General features: G+C 37.1%; 1 protein-coding gene across 2 annotated transcripts in view; it reads left to right on the forward strand.

Moving 5' to 3' along the window:
- Window positions 1-20,651, forward strand: part of SPATA16 (spermatogenesis associated 16) — a 224,994-nt gene that overhangs the window by 133,433 nt on the left and 70,910 nt on the right. For both annotated transcript variants that reach the window (XM_029939862.1, XM_029939861.1), the window contains exon 5: window positions 16,885-16,969. In XM_029939862.1, the coding sequence (XP_029795722.1) occupies window positions 16,885-16,969 (85 nt within the window). The remainder of the gene's footprint in view (window positions 1-16,884; window positions 16,970-20,651) is intronic.

Consider the following 20,651-nt stretch of genomic DNA (forward strand, 5'->3'; position numbering starts at 1 on the left):
TGTAAAAGTTTCCTAAAATCAATACCATGAACCAGTTCAAGAATACAAAAGCTTCTCAACAATTGTGCTAGAATCTAGCATCTGGCCTCTAACATCTTCCACGTATTCTATTCCAAAAGCTCAATAATGTAAATATTACTTGTAACTGGCACATAGTAAGTGCCCAATAAATAAATAAATAAATAAATAAATAGTTGTTTGCTTTAATACACATACCATTTTAATTTTCAATCTTATCGCTTTCCTTACACTGTTCATATCTAGAATCCTTCATTTATTCCCACCTTGTATTCTCGTTTCATCTAAAAAATAATGTATAGAAATTTTATTTTCTGTTAGTATAGTTATTTGTGTGTGTTGGATAATCTGTGAAGCAGTGAAAATGCATCTTGATTGTCTATTAGCCAAGCCTTTCTGATTCCAATCTATAAATTCAAAACTACAAAATAAGCATTTGGAAATGATTTTTAGCATGAAAAATCAGGGTTCCTATGGATTACATCTCCTAATAAATTCTATAAGAAAGTCATCTAGCAAATGAAGGATAAATACATTTATCTCTAAGAAAATACACATCTTATAGGAGAAAAAAAGTACTTGTATATGCATTTTTCCATACAATCTTAAGTCAGAGAAAAAGTTAAAAATAATTTAATGGGAATGTATTCCAGCCTACTATATAATCAGCTCTCACCAGAAAGAAGGAATAGAGGAAGCAAAAAATGAGATTCCTGCTCTTCAAGAGTTTATAATCCTACTAGAGATAAGATAAACAATTCTCTTTACAGAGTATTAACTCTGTATATTTAACCAAGGAGGATGACTGTGCAATGTGCATGCATGCTCTAAAACATCTTCAGTGAAAAAGTAATAGGAGACCACATCATTTATCTTCTAAACCATGAAAATTTTGATAGTGAGAGGGTGCCTATTAATTACCCTAAGACAACAAGAAGAGACTAGGACTGCTCTGAGAAAACCTAGGTGTCTGGTCATCATAAGCGTGGAGCCAAGAGTGTGGGCATCACAGTGCTGACTACTCTCCCCTGGGTTTTCTCCTAAGCAGAACAACCCTAGCAGACGCACTCTCAAGGTGTTTATCTATCAAGGCAGCCTCAAGTTGCTACTCAGCATTTCCTTTTTGGATGTCCTGCTTTTCTTATATATCTGTGATTGCTAATCATGCATGTTTTGGCCAAGATGTTTGCTTGGGATGATGTCATCAGACTGTAAAATTTGACTGTACGTCCTGATCCAGACAGAAAAGGAAATCAGGATCACCTGAACCTGCTTCTTCATCAGGAATCATAGACAAAGCAGATTCTCTTAGAAGTGAATTATATGAGACCATCACACTATTCACAATGGCCAAGAGCACTACACTTTATTTCAACACTCAAACATAAATTCCATATCTTTGCATGTCCTTTCTGCCTTATTGCTACCCATCATCAGCTGCAGTGTCCTTCATGAACCAAATGGTCAATAGCTTTTGGTTGAATGAATGAGTGAATGAATGAAGTAGGAGCTCTGGCTAGAGACAGAAGAATATAGCTAATGGATAACAACTGTTACTACACTTCCCTACCTGAAGAGAAATATCTCCAAAGGAAGAAGCAAATGTCCTACTCTATGTACCAGTTTGCTTCCCCAGTGTACTTTTTTTTTTCTGGAGGAATAGATCTCAAAATATTTAATGTAACTCAATGGAAAACTTAGTTTCATATGCAGAATTCCATTTAACTTTAACAGCACATCTGTGCCTTCCTTCTTTCAACAAAATCATCAGCAAATATTTATTGATGACCTACTATGTGCCAGTCACTGTTTTAGATACTTGGGGATACAGCGATAAGCATACCATCAAAAATCTCTGGCCTTCTGGACCTTTCAGTGATCCATTCATCTGATAATCATGTAGCAAGTGCCTACACTGTGCAAGTCTCCAGTGGATTCATAATGGTGCACGAGACACAATTCCTGCCCTCCACAAAATTATACTATATCAGCGATGCTTTTAAAAAGTACCAATAGCTAATCTACAGGGGAAAGTTAAAGGGCTCCAAGGGAAGACTTACAAGCAAAATGTATGACAGGGTGGAATGCAAGAATATTTAAGTGTAATAAGGGCTCAAAAAGGCTGCACCAAGAGAGTGGCAGTCATACTGCAGGCTCATAAAACTACATCGCCTATATTAGTTACAAGCTTCGATAAGTCTTTTAAGTTCAAGAAAAAAAATTAATAACCTGGAAAATCAATACACTTTGAAGCAGTCTAAACAAGCCTGTTTGGATACAAGCTTCTCAGTGAAGCAAGGTGTATTCATTTTCCTAAATATCAGTGTGCTCCACCGCTCTTTGTGCATTACATATAGTAGAACATTTAATCCTTCTGACACTCCTGTGAGGTTGGCAACTATTGTTATTTGCATGATAATATGAGGAAACAGGCACAGAGAGGTTTGGCAATTGTTTGAAGTCATATAGATAGCAAATAACAGCGTTGGGGTTTATATAAAGGCAGTCCAGCTCCCATGTCTACATTCTCAATCCCTGTGCTATGTTGCCTATTAATCTGATGAAGTAACTTAATACAATTTATTTAAAAATGATAATGCTAGGGTACCTGGGTGGCTCAGTCAGTTGAGGGTTCGATTTCAGCTCAGGCCATGATCTTACCGTTCATGGATTCGAGCCCCACATCAGGCTCTGTGCTGACAGCTCAGAGCGTGGAGCCTACTTTAGATTCTGTGTCTCCCTCTCTTCTGCCCCTCCCCTACTTGTGCTATGTCTCTTGAAAATAAATAAATAAATGTTTAAACATTTTTAATAAAAGAAAGGAATGATGATGCCGTCACCTTCAGAAAAAAACACAAATGTGCAGTGCCATTTAATATTTTGACCTAAAGAAGAGACTAATGTGTCATTTTATGGCACTGCAAGTCATTGAGAGAAACATTTTGGGGGCAGAGGATTTTTTGATGCCTTGCAAATTGCCTATTTATCTCTAGATGTACTGTTGCCTTGAAAAAAATGAGAAGCAGAACAGATATGCTTAAATTAAGGAAAATATTTAGAGAGGAAGAAGTTGAATCCTGTAATAGTAAGTTAAGGCCAGGTGAAGGTGGGTTTCATTGTGGAGGATCTTTGCCGGCCGGAATGTGCATAGAGTACCTCAGAAACAAAGAATAGAGATGCCGCAACAAAGGCATGGACTATTTAAAGAGGTCTAGGAAAATATGAAAGGCAAATCTGAACACATCATAATTTTGCCAAATGTCCACTCTGAATATATATCACTCATAAAATCAACAAATGCTTATATGTTTTTTTATAGCCCTCTGCTATCTTGGAAGCATGAGCCAGTCCTCCATGAGTGAGCTGTTACCATTTGGACAACAGACTCTTTATTGTATCTTCATGGGATTTTCACAAGAAGTTTTGCGTGGAGGTGTTGGTGTTTTGTTGTGGAGGTTTTCCTAGTTGGATTACATTGAGAGTGCTACATACAAAATTGTTTTAAAGATCCGCTTCAGTGTCAAGTATACCATGTAACAAATTTGACATTCCCTAGGTATAATGCTGCTTTCCCCCAGCTTACATCCAACTTATTCTGACCTGCTTTCACACCATACCTATTCTTTCAGTATAGGAGCCAAACTTGCACGAGCTGGGAACAGCTGACTCAACTTCTGACCCTCACCATCCCCCCACATTCACCCCCAGGTTGGCAGCAGTCATGTTAATAATAATGGTTTCAACCTGAAATTTGTAGATTATGTCATAGATTTCAAATTGTTATGTATATTTATGCACACGCGCGCGCGCACACACACACACACACACACACACACACACACACACACACACCCCTCCAGAATATAGGTATTATTAAACTCATCTCCATTCTAGAGATGGACCATATAGATTGTTAGGATTAAGGGACTTGTCCATGGTCAAGCAAGTTATAAAAGAGGAAGAAGTATGGCTCCATGGCCTAGGTTCAGCCTTCACATAGAATCATGCAAACAATATTTATTTCCCTTTTTCCTTTCTTTTCTCTCTGCTTGGTTTTTAGATTACTACACCTTAGGGAATTTTCTAAGATATTCACACTCTTCCAACATTGGAATCCATTTCCCATTAAAAACATAGTATACATACACTGTGCTGAGGAGCCTATAGACACCCACTTAAACCACAGTTTACAAAAATGGCATACATTTAACAATTATACAATATTTTGCTAATAAAATAACAGCAAATAAAAGAGAAAAGTGACTTAATACATATGAATGTTTAACTGAATAGAAACTTCCAGCAGTTTTCTTCTGGTTTGCCTTTTTTGTTCCATTTGGGAGCAAAAAAAAAAAATTATCCTGCTCAAGACGGATGAGGAAAGTGGTCTCAGCTAAGAAATTTTATGAAGTAAAACTCAATCTAATAAAAAAAAACTTTTTAAAATCTGTCCCATCAACCTTTGAAGTGCCTGTGGTTCCCCTTCAGAATACCAATAAACATCTCCAGTGGCTCTCAGACCCTCTCCATCTCATAGGAAGTGGTGAGGCTGTTTGGGTTTTCAAAGTTACTGGCAAGCGCTGTTGGCTTGTAGAACGGGGGGGCCCAGAGGTGCTGACCCTCCTGCAGTGAACAGGACAGTCCCCCACAACACAAACTGTTATTGCGGTTCCTGAGTTGGAGCCCTGCGTGGGGCTCTGTGTTGAGGGCTCAGAGCCTGGAGCTGCTTCAGATTCTGTGTCTCCCTCTCTCTGCCCCTCCCCCATTCGTGTTCTGTCTGTCTCTCAAAAATAAATAAAATGGTAAAAAAAAATTAATCTGCCTATGCCTGCTACCACTCTTTTCCTCACTTTCTCCGTCTTTACCTGGAGGTCACTAGCTCTTGAGAAACAGGCAGCTGAGTTTATAATTGCAGTCCAGTTACACAATATGCAAAATACTCAAGATGGTTTATCATACTCTCTATATTCTGAGATGCTTCCCTACCCAAGCAGAGCTCAGGAGATAGAATGGCAAGCAGTAAGACTGTACTTTTTCTTATTTCTAGGGAGTAACAAGAGTTAGTTCTGGCTACTTTCGCTGAAAGCTGTTCCTTTGCTGTGAATGGGTTTATTTTCTGCTCTATACACTCTTCTTTCCAACTGCTTTACATTCTATATTGGCTTCAGAAACTGCTGGTATGAACTGCTGAAAGCAGAATTAGATTCAGGATTGTCTGGTTTTGTATAACCAGCCTCTCTTCTAGCTTTTGTCCCTTTTCAGGATGACCTAAGATGACATGCCTTGTTTTTTCCTAATTTTCCCCTTACCCCTTTGATCCCACAAAAAGTTGGATAAACTTTATAATCCTGTTCAAGATTAGAGAAATGCAGGTTCTGAATTTTCACAAATACCAAGAGGTGAGGGGGCCCTCTGCTGGTGAAGAAATGTTCCAAGGATGGGGGTTCAATTCTTGGTCATGGGAGAGTGATGTGGGATACAGTGAGGCAGGAGACAGGTCACTGGCAGGAACGTTGCCTAGAAGAATGTTCCAGAAGGAAATCTTCAAGAATGAGCACCAAGAAAACAACACGGGTTTACCAGGCTTCATCAATGCTTTTCAGGGAGTCTAGGCAGCACATTACCTAAGTTGACTAAGATTAGTCAGTCTCTACCTAAGAGTTATAATGTTGCTTTTAGGCTAAGTCCATTATTTTCTTATCATTATTTACTATTTTCTTGAGACTCCGATTCTAGTCCATTCATCTGGAAAAGGAACGAATTCATCTTTAGGCTTTTCTCTATCACAAGATTAACAGGATATTCCTTTATGGAAACTTCTTCTAGTGTCTGACACCAAGTCACCACAGGGCCTGGAATATTGCCATATTTAGGACTCAAATTCCTTCACACATGTCTTTGTCATTTGACTTTGTCCTAAGGAATGGTGCTAATATCTCAATCTCCCATTTGTCTATAGTTACTGCCTAGTTAAGACTCATGCATTGTCTCTCAAAACTCCTACAATGAGCTCCCACTTCTAGTCTTCTCAACTTCAAATGCATCCTCTAAAGAGTTGCAAAGATTCTCTTTCTAAACCATAGAACATTCTATATCACTCTGTACTTCAAATTCATATGATGAAACTGATGATTCTTGATGCCTTCACCATGCTTTTTCAGCCTGCACTAAACTCAGTAAGATGATCCTGTTGGGGGTTCCCACTCCTCCTACTTCTAACTTCTGAACCTGTGCTCAAGTTGTACCCTATGCCTACGATGACCTTCTCAGAGCATTCTCCCTTTGCTTCGCTAACTCCTGCTCAGCATTTTAGGCTTTCATCTCCTCCACGTCCCCCTCCCCAAACACATCAACTCTCTCAACTGCATTTGTGTATATATTAATTATTCCACTTTACTCACTGTGATCTAATTATCTGTGTATATTTGCATCTCCATTAGTTCCTGATGACAGAAAATGGCATATTCATCTTAGAATCTTCATCTTTGTAGAATTCATGAAGTATACAAATATGAATCTAATAAAGACATGTACTTAGTCCCCTTTCTATATCCATATGGCCCTATCAGGACCCTGGTTCCCCAGACCATATTCTTCATCCTGGAAAGCAAATGGGTTCAGATGTCAAGGGATACAGCTATAAAACCACATAAAAATAGACATCCCAAGATGGTCCCAGTATAGCCACAGGCTATCATTGTCCCTACTAAACACAAATCTGAAAGGTCCTGGCTGGATAAGTTGTCCTCCCCATCATAGAATCCTGACCACCAGTGGCTGAGATTTTAAAACTAGAAGTTTACATGTTATCCTCCCTGCCAAAAATCTTTCAGTTATTCCCTAACATCCACAAGACAAAGTTCAAGTTCATTTGCCTGGAATCTAAGGCCTAACATAACCTATTTGGAACATAATTTTCTGGTCTTCCTTCCCTTTATTCTTTTACACAAACCATCTGACTCCCTGGATCCTTCATTCTACTTTCTACCTTCAATGCTCTTGCATGTAATACATCTCTGGAAAACAAAAACAAAAACAAAACCTTCCTATTCTTCACCATCACTTAAAAATAATGCTAGCCATTCTTCAGGCCTGAGGACTGAATCAGGCCATTGCAGCCAAGAGTAATCATTTCCCCTCTTACCGCTTTGTGCTTAGTTAACATTATGTACTTAATATTTTGCTTAGTTCTTTATGGCTATAAAACTGCCTTATATTTTGATGACTCTTTCAAATATAGCTGTCATATCAATAGTTATTTTGGCAGCTCGTAAAGGAAGACCAGCATCATGTCTTTATACATTTCCATGTTACCATGACTCCCAACTTTGCTTATTGTAATAAACGTAATAAACATTTCCTAATAATATTGATAACCATATTTGGTTTCTCCACACAGAACAAAATTAATCACAATCAAAATTAAACCTTCATATATAAACTGAGGTGAATTCTATTCATATACACCTCTTCAACTAGACACATATTTTCTACAGAAGTAAGAAATCACATCACATCACATCTCTTGACATGTCCGGGAAAGGAAAAGTTGACTGTGTCAGATTAATAAGCCAGAACTAACAAGAAGACATGACTGATAGTAAGACAAGCATGGGATGAGAATAAAGGAGGAGGACCAGGCATCAGTAGGCAATAATAAACCCCCTTAATAAATCACAGGAATATGGTTTTTAGAGAGTTTATCAGTGGTCAACAGGTTGGCAAGAGAGTAGTATCAGGGAAGTCCAACACAAGGTAATAGAGTATTGTAAAAGATGTACAGAAAAAGAATGGCAACATGGAAGTAGTATAGAACCATGGCTAAGAGACCAAAATTTTATGAAAAATATATCTGATTGAGTCCTGACCCTGAAGTCATTGTTTTTAGAAATTAGCCTCCTCAACTTAAAGAATCTCAGTTTCCTCATTCCAAGCTTACTTTCAAGAATTAAATGAGATATCTGGGTGCTTGGGTGGCGCTCTCTCTCTCTCTCTCTCTCTCTCTGTCTCTCAAAAATAAATAAACATTTTTAAAAAAGAATTAAATGCAATGTAAAAACACTCTGTGTGGCAAGCACTCTACAAATATTGGTTGCTGTTACAAATAGTAACAGTAATACTATTATTATTGCTTTTTGTTGTTCAGTTGAGAACCTAGAGACAGGCAATATTTGAAATTCCAGACTAGAAGTAGGCAGTTAACTTCCAGAAAAATAACTAGCCATTCCTGGGCAATTCTGCAGGAGCAAACATATCTAGAATCCCAGCTTAATCGAAATCTGGACCTACAGTCAAGATAGAATGCATTAGCTAGATTTGATATGCACAATATAGAGACTTGGTCTCAGGGATGACTCTCAGCTATTAGAACTGGGCAATTAGGAACAGAGGCAGATTTATTACAAAGGTAGAGAAACCAACTATTACTTCTTCAATGCTAGTCAACTACTGAAATACATGAACTCAGAATACTATAGGGACTGAGCTCCTGACAAATACCAAATGAATAGGGGTAGTGGAGTGAAGGGAAAAGATAAACAGAGCAAAGTGCAGACAAAAGCAGATCTAAATTATTGGACATTCTCTGCAGAGAAACAGAACCAATGGGATACATAAATATATAGAATTGGGGGTGCCTCGGTGGCTCAGTCAGTTAAGCATCCGAATTCTGCTCAGGTCATGATATCATGGTCCATGGATTCGAGCCCTGCATCGGCTCTGTGCTGATCACTCAGAGCCTGGAGCCTGTTTCAGATTCTGCGTCTCCTCCTCTCTCTGCCCCTCCCTTGTTCACACTCTCTCTCAAAAATAAATAAACATTTAAAAGGTTTTTTAAAAAAATATGGAATTGGGTCATGTAATTGTGGAGGCTGAGAAGTCCTAAGATCTACAGTTTGGCAAGCTGGAGACTCAGGAGAACCACAGGTTTAGTTCCAGGCTGACGCCAAAGTCCTGAGATCCTGGAGTGCTGATGGTGTAAGTTCCAATTCAAGTTTGAGTCCAAAGGCAGGAGAAGACTGATGTCCCAACTCAACATCCATCAGAAAGTGAATTCTCCTTTACTCAGCAATTTTGTACTATTGGGCCTTCGAGGGATTAGATGAGCCCATGCCCACAGAGGCAAGGACAATCCGTTTTACTCGGTGTACGGATTCAAATGTTAATCTCACCCAGAAACATTCTCATAGCCATCGTGTTTAATCAGACATCCGGGTACCCTGTGGCCCAGTCAAGTTGACACATATAATCAACCACCACAAGTACCTACTGTTTCCCAGGTGTTGTGGGAGGCACCATAATGGCAGGCACTACAGGTTGCAGTCTATAACAGTGTTGTCACTAAAACTTCTGATGTTGATGGGGATGTTCCGTGTCAGTCAACATAGTAGCCACTGGCCACATGTGGTGATTGAGAACATGAAATATACCTTATGTACTTTAGAAACTGGATTTTAAATTTAAATTTTTAATCCTATTAAATATAAATAGCCACATATGGCTAGTGGCTGCCATATTGGACAGTATAAGTCTGGGAAGAGAAGGTAATAGTTAAACTAACCAGGAATTACAAAATGTGAGATTTATTCAGGAAAAGGGTAAGTTTCTAGTTGAGGGATGGTAAGGCAGAACTTATTTACACAGAGTGGTCAGAGAAAGCCTCACTGAAGAGGTCGCCAAGTATTTAAGCTAAAGTCAAAAGGTACAAATCCTGAGAAGCAGCAGCCAGGTAAAAAGTGGAAAGAATAGATTCTAGGTAGGAGGAACTTAATAAGCAAATGCCCCAAGGGAGGAAAATTCCTATTTGCTTTAAGCAACTGAATAAGGCACAGGTGAGGGAGGGGGATGGAAGGGGTTTTGAAGAGGAAAACAAGGGCAACTTACCACAAGAGTAGTAGATCCCACAAGGGGCTAGGATTCTAGTTCAGGTATTTTATATTCACATTGTTTTTAAAGATCACAGAGGCTAATTGCTGTGAGGAAAATATGTGAGCCTACAAAAAGAAGCTGTGTGTGTGTGTGTGTGTGTGTGTGTGTGCGCGCATGTGCCCGTACATGTGTGTGTGTTTGCTTGAGTGGGTTTGATAGTTTGGTTTTCCTCTTGATCAGAATATAATCTCTTCAATATTAGTGTGTATTTATACTCAAAAATACTATAAACTTTGATCAATATTAAGTAATCTAAATTAACAACGTATATATATGTATGTATATATACACATATGTTCTTTAGCTTTTTTTATGTACAGGAGAAAGGTAACAACCTCCTAGGTATGTTGATAATAGGGAAGAATTCTGTCATTAGAACTATCCAATAGAGGCACTTCTGAGAAGTACCTATACCAGTTACATAAACAAAATAGCTGCATGCAAACACCGTGAGATTATCCTTAGACTCATGAGAGAGATCAATTTCCAAGTATAGAAGAAAGAAAAGACAGAACTTAAACAAATTGAAAAGACAATCATGAAACTGACTAATGTCAAGCAAAGAGGACCCATGGAGAAAGGTTAAAGCAACTGGGGTTAATTAATTAACCTAGGGAAAAGAGATTAATACATTTTTGTGAGAATATGTAGAACTGCTGTTGAGAGGATAGGGTCTGGTTAGGTTGTACTAACCCTGGAGAAAGAACTGAAACCAGGAGGCTAAAACTGCAGAAGATGCTATTTATGGCTGTGAAACTCTGGAATCAGTGAGGAAAGCGGAGCAATGTCCTTCTGCGGAGGTCTTTAAAACCGAATAGATTTTCATCAGTCTCATTTGAAAGGTTTAAGTGTGATCCTGCCTAAAGGCAAGGTGATGAACGAATGACTTTTCAAGGTCCCAGCCAGTCAGCCCTATGAGAACACACAGCTGATTGTGTGCTGTGATTTTCTTTTGTTTACCCATATCTTATTGTTTTACACCACCAAGTGGCCATGCTGAGTAGAAATGTTACAAATTCTGAATATGAACAGAGGCCTTGAGAAATGTCAAAGTATATGCTCATACCCTTAGAATTACACAGTCTGAAAATATTCAATCTGTAAAGTCAGCTGGCATGATAATGCTTATACACTGTGATCCTTGTATGGTATTAATTTGGAAAGCAAAGCTGTACCTATCTTATTAATAATAACATGTCAAATTCTTGCATTGTGTATTTGCTGTTCTGTAGGAATGGGATTGGATTCACAATAAGCTGAGTTATGACACAAAAATCTTTTATTTTAGAAGCATTTATATTTAAAAACTGATTGTTCACCCTTTTACATTTAACAGCTGTATTAAGTAAATTAAATCTGACTTCAGAAACAATTTTCTAAAATAAACTCAAATATAGCATCAAAAGAATAGTAGAATAGGCTTGCGGGGAAACCATGGCTGTTGACACATGACTGAAGGCATCATGTTAAAAATAATTTTAGATACAACATAATAGGCTAATGTGCTTCCTGGTACCCTTCCTCTTTAATTTATGTAAAAGATAAATCAGCATCCATTAGCATTTATTAAACTCTCATATGAGCTAAATGTTGGATTCTACATTGGACACATTAAGTTGACAAAGCCCGCCCTGTCACTGCACTCCCCTGCCATCTCTAGAATGAAACATTCTGTTAAACAGGAGCAGTGAAGTAATCCAGGACCAGACCGCTGGTGTTAGGATCTGAGTAAGCTGTGTAACTTTATAGCCCTCAGCTTTGTCTGTTTTTTGGTTTCTGGTTTTTTGTAACAAGTATTTAATTTTTTTACTTAAAAAAATTAGATAACATGTGGCCATTAATTCAATAAATATTTATTGTGTGACTACCACACCGACGCTGTTCTAAGCACTGGGGATAGACCAGTGAATAAAACAAATAAAACTCCCTGCCTTCAGGAAGCTTGGATTCCAGTAAAGACCCAGACAGTAAATATTTTAGGCTTTGGTATGGATCATATTGGAATGTGGTCAAGGTAGTCCTCACTGAGAAAATAACATCAGATAAAGACCTGAAGGAATTGAGCAAGGAGATCAGGGGGCATTTAGAGAAAGAGTATCCCAGGCCAGGGACTGTCAAGTGGATACAATTGTGTACCTGTTCCTCTTGAACAACAGCAGGGTAGACAGCTTGTCTAGAGCAGAGTAAAAAGGAAATGATATCAGAGACAAGATGGCAGGGGGATCAAATGCCATTTTCACAACTGATTTTTACTCTGAGTGAGATAAGAAGCCTTTGCAGTTTTCAGCACAGTAATGACCTGCTCTGATGCACTAATTTTAATTTTTTAGTAGTAGTAAAGTAGTAAAGACTGGAAGAAGAGAAGTAAGGAGGGTCAAAGTCTCGGGTATAGAAATACTGTTTGAAATACCTATTGGGTAACCAAGTAGAGATGTGAGGAAGACAATTTCTGCAAGAGTCTCAAGATCCAAAAAGAGGTTTTATATTCAGGATATAAATGTAAGTGTTGTCAACCTATAGATAGACTGTATTTAAAATCGTGAAGCTGGTGAGATCACCAAGGGATTGTATTTGGAAAGAAAGAGAAGAGGTCCAAGCATTGTGCCCTTGGGTACTCCAAAGGTAGGGATCCAGGGAGATGAGAAGATAGCAGAGAAGGAGATGGGAAAGAGCAAACGGTAAGATAGGAGGGAAACCCGAGAAAGCAGAGTTGAGGAAGCCAATGGGGAAAGTATATACCGGAAAGGGAACAAGCGGCTCATCACTTGCAACCCAAGACTCCATGCAAAATGAAGACTGAGAACTGAACCATTGTTTCAGCACCATGGAGACAATTCATAGCATTGAAAGGAGCAGTTTCACTCAAGTAGTGGGAATGAGAGCCTTGTTGGAGCAAGCTCAGGAGACGGCAGGAAGCCTTGTTGGAGTGAGCTCAGGAGAGAGCAGGAAGACAGAGTACACACAGCTTTTTCAAGGAGATTGTGTGGGTTTGTTGTTTGTTTGTTTGTTTTTGGTACACAAGGAAAGAATTAAGATGATAATTGGAGGGAAGGTGGATCAAGAGAGGTTTTGGGGGTGTTTTATTTTAAGATGGCAGAAATAACACCATTTCTCTTTGCTGGTAGAAAAGCTCCAGGAAAAAGAAGAAGAAAATGAAAAAGAGAAAAGAAAAGAAACAAGAAAGAGAGATTGAAGTACTGGACAGTTTCATGGGTGGAATGAGATCTGATGCAGAGCATGGGTGGCTGGGTGGGTTCACACTCCACCACGTAAAATGCTTAACCTGGTGCTTAGCACTAGAAAAGTCTGAAAGGACAGATATGAAACCACTCACTGTCAATTAAAAGGGTTTTGCTAACAGGATCCTACAGTTGCAATGCAGCCACAATATTTGGTAGATTAATGAAAATAAGTTGAGTAGAATAATGACAACAAAACAAAGACTTTTAGAAAGCAACACTGAATCACATTGACTAGCCTCCAGGATATTGGTCTAAAGGTAAACAGAGATACCTGAGGGAAAGTAGGAAGAATCATGGATACTGATACATTAGATTTGTGAGGTGAGTCTGCCAGGACCAGGATCCCACAAGGTACTTGACTCCTTGTAGATGGTCTGAGTTGGTTAATTAATTATCTTTGCCCTTTAAAAATTCAGCATGATGAAAAACCCCTGTCTCTTGCCTCACAAGTACTGCATGGTATAATGTTATTTCCATGCTCTTTTCATGTTCTTCCACTGAATTTTATACTGATTTATAATGGCTAAGCTGTAGGGCAGAGCTCTGATAGGGAACCAAACAAAGGAAGGTGGGTGGTAAAAGCGTAACTGCCACTTCCCCTGGGAAGAAAATGGGGTTGAAGCAACTACAATGTAAATTGTGTTCCCAATATTAAAAAGAATCTAATACTTATGAAAAATGTATCAGCAAACATGTAGCTTTATGAAACCATACTTTGTTATTTAATACCAGTATCTTTTTGCTATTATAAGAATTGTGCTTTGCTGAGGTCAGATAATAAATTTCAAGAAATCTCAATTCCTCACTTGTTTCAGTATAAATTTGGAGATGTATTCTTTTGTGACAAGACTTGAGCTCCCAGGTGTAATAAAATCATATTTAAGAATGTAGCAGTTCGAGGCACCCGGGTTGCTCAGTCGCTGAGCTTCCGACTTCAGCTCAGGTCATGATCTTATGGCTTGTGAGTTTGAACCCCACTTCAGGCTCTGTGCTGACAGCCGAGAGCCTGGAGTCAGCTTTGGATTTGTGTCTCCCTCTCTCTGCTCCTCCCCTGATCACACGCAGTCTGTCTCTCTAAGATAGATAAACATGTTTAAAAAATTAAAGAGGGGTACCTAGGTGGTTCAGTTGGTTAAGTGTACGACTTTGGCGCAGGTCATGATCTCGTAGAGTGTGAGTTCAAGCCCCGCATCGGGCTCTGTGCTGACGGCTAGCTCCGAGCCTGGAGCATGCTTCGGATTCTGTGTCTCCCTCTCTCTCTCTGACCCGCCTCTGCTTGCGCTGTCTCTGTCTCTCAAAAATAAATAAAAAACACTAAAAAAATTTTTAAATACATAAAAATAAAATAACAAATTAAAGAATGTAGCAGTTTAGCAGCACATCATTACAGAAAAAGCAACTTTGGGAAAACATTAATAAAAGAACTAAAACTCCTAATTTTACAATGGTGAACTCCAAACCAAATCACCAAAAACATTAAAAATTCAGGAAAACTCTAGAAATCTACTGTCATGATCCCTCTTTTTCTCTCACAATTGTTCCCATCTTAGAATAACAATCACTAATATGATAGAAACTATCCATCAAAAGCAATCATTTAGCTTTTATTTAACTCAAGCTTCTGTGTCTATGATCCAGAATTATCTTTTACATTTTTTGCGTGTTTCAAATTTGTAAAGTTTCTTTCCTGAACTCTGCACAACAATTTTAGTACAATGTATAATCGTCCCTAAAGCGAAAACAGTAAACTGAAATATTTTAGAGGGCCCGTGGCCAGAACGTACAGAAGCTGGCGCCTGTTACCTGACAGGCATATCAACGCTTGCCACCTGCTGCTCAGTCTCATCGTTTATCTTAGAGTTAAGCCAACTACACCAAATCCAGCCTACCATATATTTCTGGAAATGAAGTCTTATGGAACACAACCCCATTCATTTGTTTACTTAGTGCCGATCGCTCCTTCTGCAAGGCAAAGCTGAATAATTATAAGACCACATGACCTGCAAAGCCTAAAATACTTACTATCTGACCCTTTATAGGAAAATATTTTCCTATCCCTGGTTTAACCAATCATTGGTGTCCTCCTTAAACAACGTTTGTTGAGCAATATATATATATATATATCCAAATGGCAATGGAAGGAGGAATCAGAGTACAGAATCAAATCATCACCTGAGAGTACCCAACTTCTATAAATACATGTGTGCTGTCTGTGAGAGTGAGATTTTTTACATTTTTCATTGATTTCCTAAATTCAGAATTTATTAAATGGATTTCTATTAGGTGACAGGTACCTACCTGTCAAGTAGACTTCCTTTTTAGGTAGTCATGAGAGGAAAATTTTTCCAAGTGTTTCTATCAAAATGCAAATTTTGAAGTTCACTTTTGCCCCCTCTTGTCTGTAATTTTTATAGCTTTCTTCTACTTCTCATATATTCACACAACATCAAAACCTTCTAGCTCACTTTATCTTAGCATTAAACTAGGGCTTTGAAAAATATAAAAGAACTCTTCAAAGATTAGTTATTCCTAAACTATTGTCATTTATTTTGAAATGTCAGTGGACAGCTCCTTTCCAATACAATACGTGTAAAAAGAAATATATTGAACTGAATAACCCTCCAAAATGGTGGTATTTTTTTCCATTGTTAATTTTTAAAGTCCTAGTTTTTGTCTGTCCTGAGCAACAATCTAAACATTTTAATTCTTTCAACAGAGCACTATAGTAAGTTTATAGCTGCTGTGCCTTAGACAACCTATACTTAGGGAAAGGAAATTTCTAATTCAATTTACAATGATGTCAAGAAACAACACATATCTGCAGGCATAGATAAGAAAAACATTCAGGGGTACACAGTGATAGCTCTACTTAAATAAATAAAACTTTTGGTACTAGTGATTAGGTACACAGGATTATTATATGTTTAATTGGTTAACGTGACAATTTGGAATTACTTCTAGTTACATTTAATTGAATTTGGAATCTCTGGAGAAAAGAAAGAGAGGCCTAGCAGAAACAGTCATAAAAGTAAACTGTTTTTCCAGAGGGTGCTAAGCAATGAATTAATATCAATTGCACAATAGTTTTTAATATCCTCTCAGCTTAATAAGACTAATTCAGTGATTGTACACACTAGATACTAAAACCAATTCAATTAAACACAGAAATTGGGGGAGGGGAGTGTTTGTTGAGTGAGGAAGGGTTTGTTTTGTTTTGTTTTTTTACTTTTAAGGAGTCCAATTTAATCAGAGGTAAATAATCTTTAATCAGGTAGAGTCTAAGACATACTTAAATAGCAGTACAATACTTAGCTATATATGCTATGCTAGGTTTGAAGGCATTTTAGAGTCTATAAAATATGTGTTGCTCTACAAAGGCTTTGAAGCTTAATAAGGAGCATCCAAAACAATGCATTCCTTCATAATCTTTAAATATTCTTATACTGTACAAACAAAAAAAAATCTATAAGACAAATGCTGTTTGCTTCTCTTATTCTTTTAGCTTAGATTACAAAAGGGGGAAAAAAGCAAAAACAATCCTATTTTCTACATTCTAAAATTTTGGAGGGCTTTGCTCAATATTAGTCTAGTCAGACTTTATACATTACAAAATCTTATTCCTCAGTATTTGTATATACTACCTGTTATGGTTTTTGTTCTATCCTATAAATTTTTTTTAATGTGTCCTTGTTCTTAGGAGTGCCATGATTGCTGACTACATGTTCTGGCTCTGTGGAGGAAGTGGACAGTATATAAGCAAGCTCATCAAACTGTATTGGCAGGTAAAATTGATGTCCCAGTTAGGGAGGAGCAACCTATCTCATTTTTAGAACCAAAATGAAGAATTGGTGCTTAAAAGACTGCTGAAAAAGGTAGCTCTGGCCATATCAATCAGAAGGACACCACTCAGTAGTAATGTATTTATAATTAAGTAGACTTTCTGTGACTAATTTTAAGGGCAAAATTCAAGGTTGTTAACCCTTGGCCTATACTTGAGTTTTACAACCCAATATAAATTTTAGGCATCCCAGGAACTATTTACCCAAGTATGCTGCTATAATGACATGATCCTTTAAATATTAACATTGTATTCTCATATATTCTTCTTGATCTATGACCTGTAAAAGTAGATGCTAGAAGTAATATCAATTACATAATAAAGTAAAATGCAATGATCAGTTGTATTTGTTGGGTAATATTTAGTGTTTGGAACACTTAACTAGTAACAAACTGCAGATCTTCTTTCTCATTTATTATTCAAAATGACCGCAAGAAGTCACATCAAAGATCAATGAGATCCCAAGAAGAGAGTCATAATTTCTTAAATTATAAAGAGAATTTAGAATTTACTAGTTCAACCTTCTTTACAACATACGAATCTATTCATTTCCTGTCCTCTCTGAGCAAATTGTCGATGACTTTCTGCTGAAATAGATCCAAAATGAAGAGATCATTAAAGTCCAATAATAATCTAATTATTAAACTATTTTCCTCATATGAAGTGGATTTCTACTCCCTTAGAACTTCAATGCAGTGGTTCCCAGTAAGGCAACATGGACTAAGTGGAAACACATTTCCGGTGAATTTTTTTCAAATATTTGAAAGTGAACTACAAAAGCCAACTCCCTCCTCCATACCTTCTCTTCTCCAGACTGTATGGGGCATTTTATTCCTGATACTTCAAGATAATTTAATTTAATATGAACCTTTTGAACCAACTAGAATAAGATCTGCTAAAACACAAATATGAAAGGGAGAAATAATCATCAATAGTCTTCTGATGCTTCCTGATTTTTCCTATATTTTCACTAGTGTGTCTTGGACCCTGGTTTTTTTGTCTTTATGTCATGTATTATCTTTATTAGACAGTAAGCATTAGATTTATCATATAAAAGGCTCATTAATATATATGATCCCATCTAAATAGTTGGAGTTTTAACCTACTATAAAAAATAAAGGTTTACACTAGTCCTACTATACTTGAGACCTGTGACGATTTGAAAAAAATTTGACGTTCTGGTAAACAAAATTTTAATCAAAAATTTTTTTAATTTGCTAATAAGTTTAAAACTTTCCTAATGGAATCTGGAACAGGCAAAGCAGCAGTCACTTATAGTCATCTAATTAAATAGTTGTAAAGAATTGCTAGATATAAAAAATAAGCAAATAATATGGGCTTTGATATAATAAAGGAAGGAAACTTTTTATTAAAGGATTTCAGAAGCTTCTGGAGAGAAGTGGGAAAGGAGTTGAATCTTAAGGATTAGATACTATTCAGCAAGCTTGGCATATAGTTGGTCCCAAATGAATGTTTGATTTAATTTATTCATTCACTAAACAAATATCAACTATTTCCTGTGCTTTCTACATTGAACTAGGAAAAAATAGATCCAGTGGTGGTGCAATCTAAGACTGTTTAAGACTTACTGTAAATAAGCTTTTCTGTTTCCTTTAGCTTTCAAAGAACACTAATACCCCCATTTTATTTACATCAAACTAAGAAAATAATCTTCACTTACCAATACATGCATATTTGCTATACCAAAAAGAAGAAAACAAATACTAGTATTTAATTATTCTGTATTAATAAAAGATAAGAAAAGCATATTTCTCTTTGTATTCTTTTTCTCTTTTATTATTATTATTATTTTTGATCCACATCACCTGTTTAACCATCACCCCCACCCACCTCCCTTTTAATAACTATCAGTTTTTTCTCTATAGTTGAGTTTGTTTCTGTATTTGCCTCTCTTTTTCTCTTCTTTTTTCTCCTTTGCTCAGTTGTTTTGTTTCCTGAATTCCACACATGAATGAAATCATGGTATTTGTCTTTCTCTGACTGGCTCATTTCACTTAGCATTATATTCTCCAGATCCATCCATGTTGTTGCAAATGGCAAGATTTCATTCTTTTTTATAGCTGAATAATATTCCATTGTTTATATATACCACTTCTTCTTTATCCATTCATCTGTCGATGGATACTTGGGCTGTTTCCATAATTTGGCTATTATAGATAATGCTGCAATAAATATCTTGGTACATGTATCCCTTTGAATTAGTATTTTTGCAATCCTTGTGTAAATACCTAGTAGTGTAACTGCTGAATCTAGAGTAGTTCTATTTTTAACTTCTTGAGGAACCTCCATACTGTTTTCCAGAGTGGCTGCACCAGTTTGCATTTCCACCAAGAGTGCAAGAGGGTTTCCCTTTCTCCACATCCTCACCAACACCTGTTGTTTTTTGTGTTATTGATTTTAGCCATTCTGACAGGTGTGCGGTGATAGCTCATGATAGTTTTTATTTGCATTTCCTTACTGAAGAGTGATGTTGAGCATCTTTTCATGTGTTGTTTAGCCATCTGTATATTTTCTTTAGAAAAATATCTATTCATGTCTTCTGCCCATTCTTAACTGGATTTTTTATTTTTTGGGATGTTGAGTTACTCTTTTTCTCTTTTAATTTGAAGCAAGTTAGGATATTGGAAAAGAACCTTTGTTTGGAAATGGTGTCTGACTCAATCTAAGTTCTAACACCAAATAGTTATCTAACCTGAGCAAGTTAGTTTTCAGAAGAACTTCAGCTAGAAAATAAGAGAGACCAACAGAAAGTGTTTGGAAAGGTTTATTCTGAAAGCTCATTTTAGCACTGAAATCTAATATTTTAAGCACATCCAAAAATGATGTCACATATATTAAGATAGAAAGAAGTGACATAATTAGAAATTTCTTCATGCAGATAAAATCCATAAACTAAACCTCACTAACTAGCCTCAACATTAGCACACCACACCATTCTCAGCAATTACATACTTCCTAACGTGAGCCTACCTCTCCCTGATCTTAATTTAAATTTATACATCTTTCCCCCCTAAACCTTCTGTCCTAAATCAAAAGGGGATTTTGGACATTGCCAGAGAGTGCCCAATCCATGCCATCTTAGAAGACAGGGAGACAGGGATACCCCACCACCCAATACACCATAATAATTACACTGTTGAATTTAGGAGTGCCCCCCAAACATCACAGACTAGAAACTATTTCTGCATATACACTCATAGACACCCATGAAGGCTTAGACAGAGGCTATTTTCACTACTTTTGTAAGTGATGAAGTTACTGTTTATCTTCCTTTCAACCACATAAAATACCTACCATTCTGATCAGTTATTCTTCTTAGAGGTCTTAAACAGGAAACAGAAAATTTCGGAATGTAAGAAGGTGAGAACCAGTCTACACCTTCTGTACAGATTGTTGGCTTATAAACCCTTGGATGCAAAAGAACATACCTTTGCTTTGGTGAGCTCAAGAATGCTTTTCAAATGTATTAGAAATGGTTTTCATATTATCAATCCAGCAAGAAAAAAAAAAGGCATGAAACTCTACACTACATGACAGCTCACACCAGAATATATCACTCTGAATAAAAGTGTTTGAACATGTTATTCTATAATAGCATCACCTCT

Source organism: Suricata suricatta, chromosome 5, assembly GCF_006229205.1.
Source record: "Suricata suricatta isolate VVHF042 chromosome 5, meerkat_22Aug2017_6uvM2_HiC, whole genome shotgun sequence".
NCBI classification, from domain to species: domain Eukaryota; kingdom Metazoa; phylum Chordata; class Mammalia; order Carnivora; family Herpestidae; genus Suricata; species Suricata suricatta.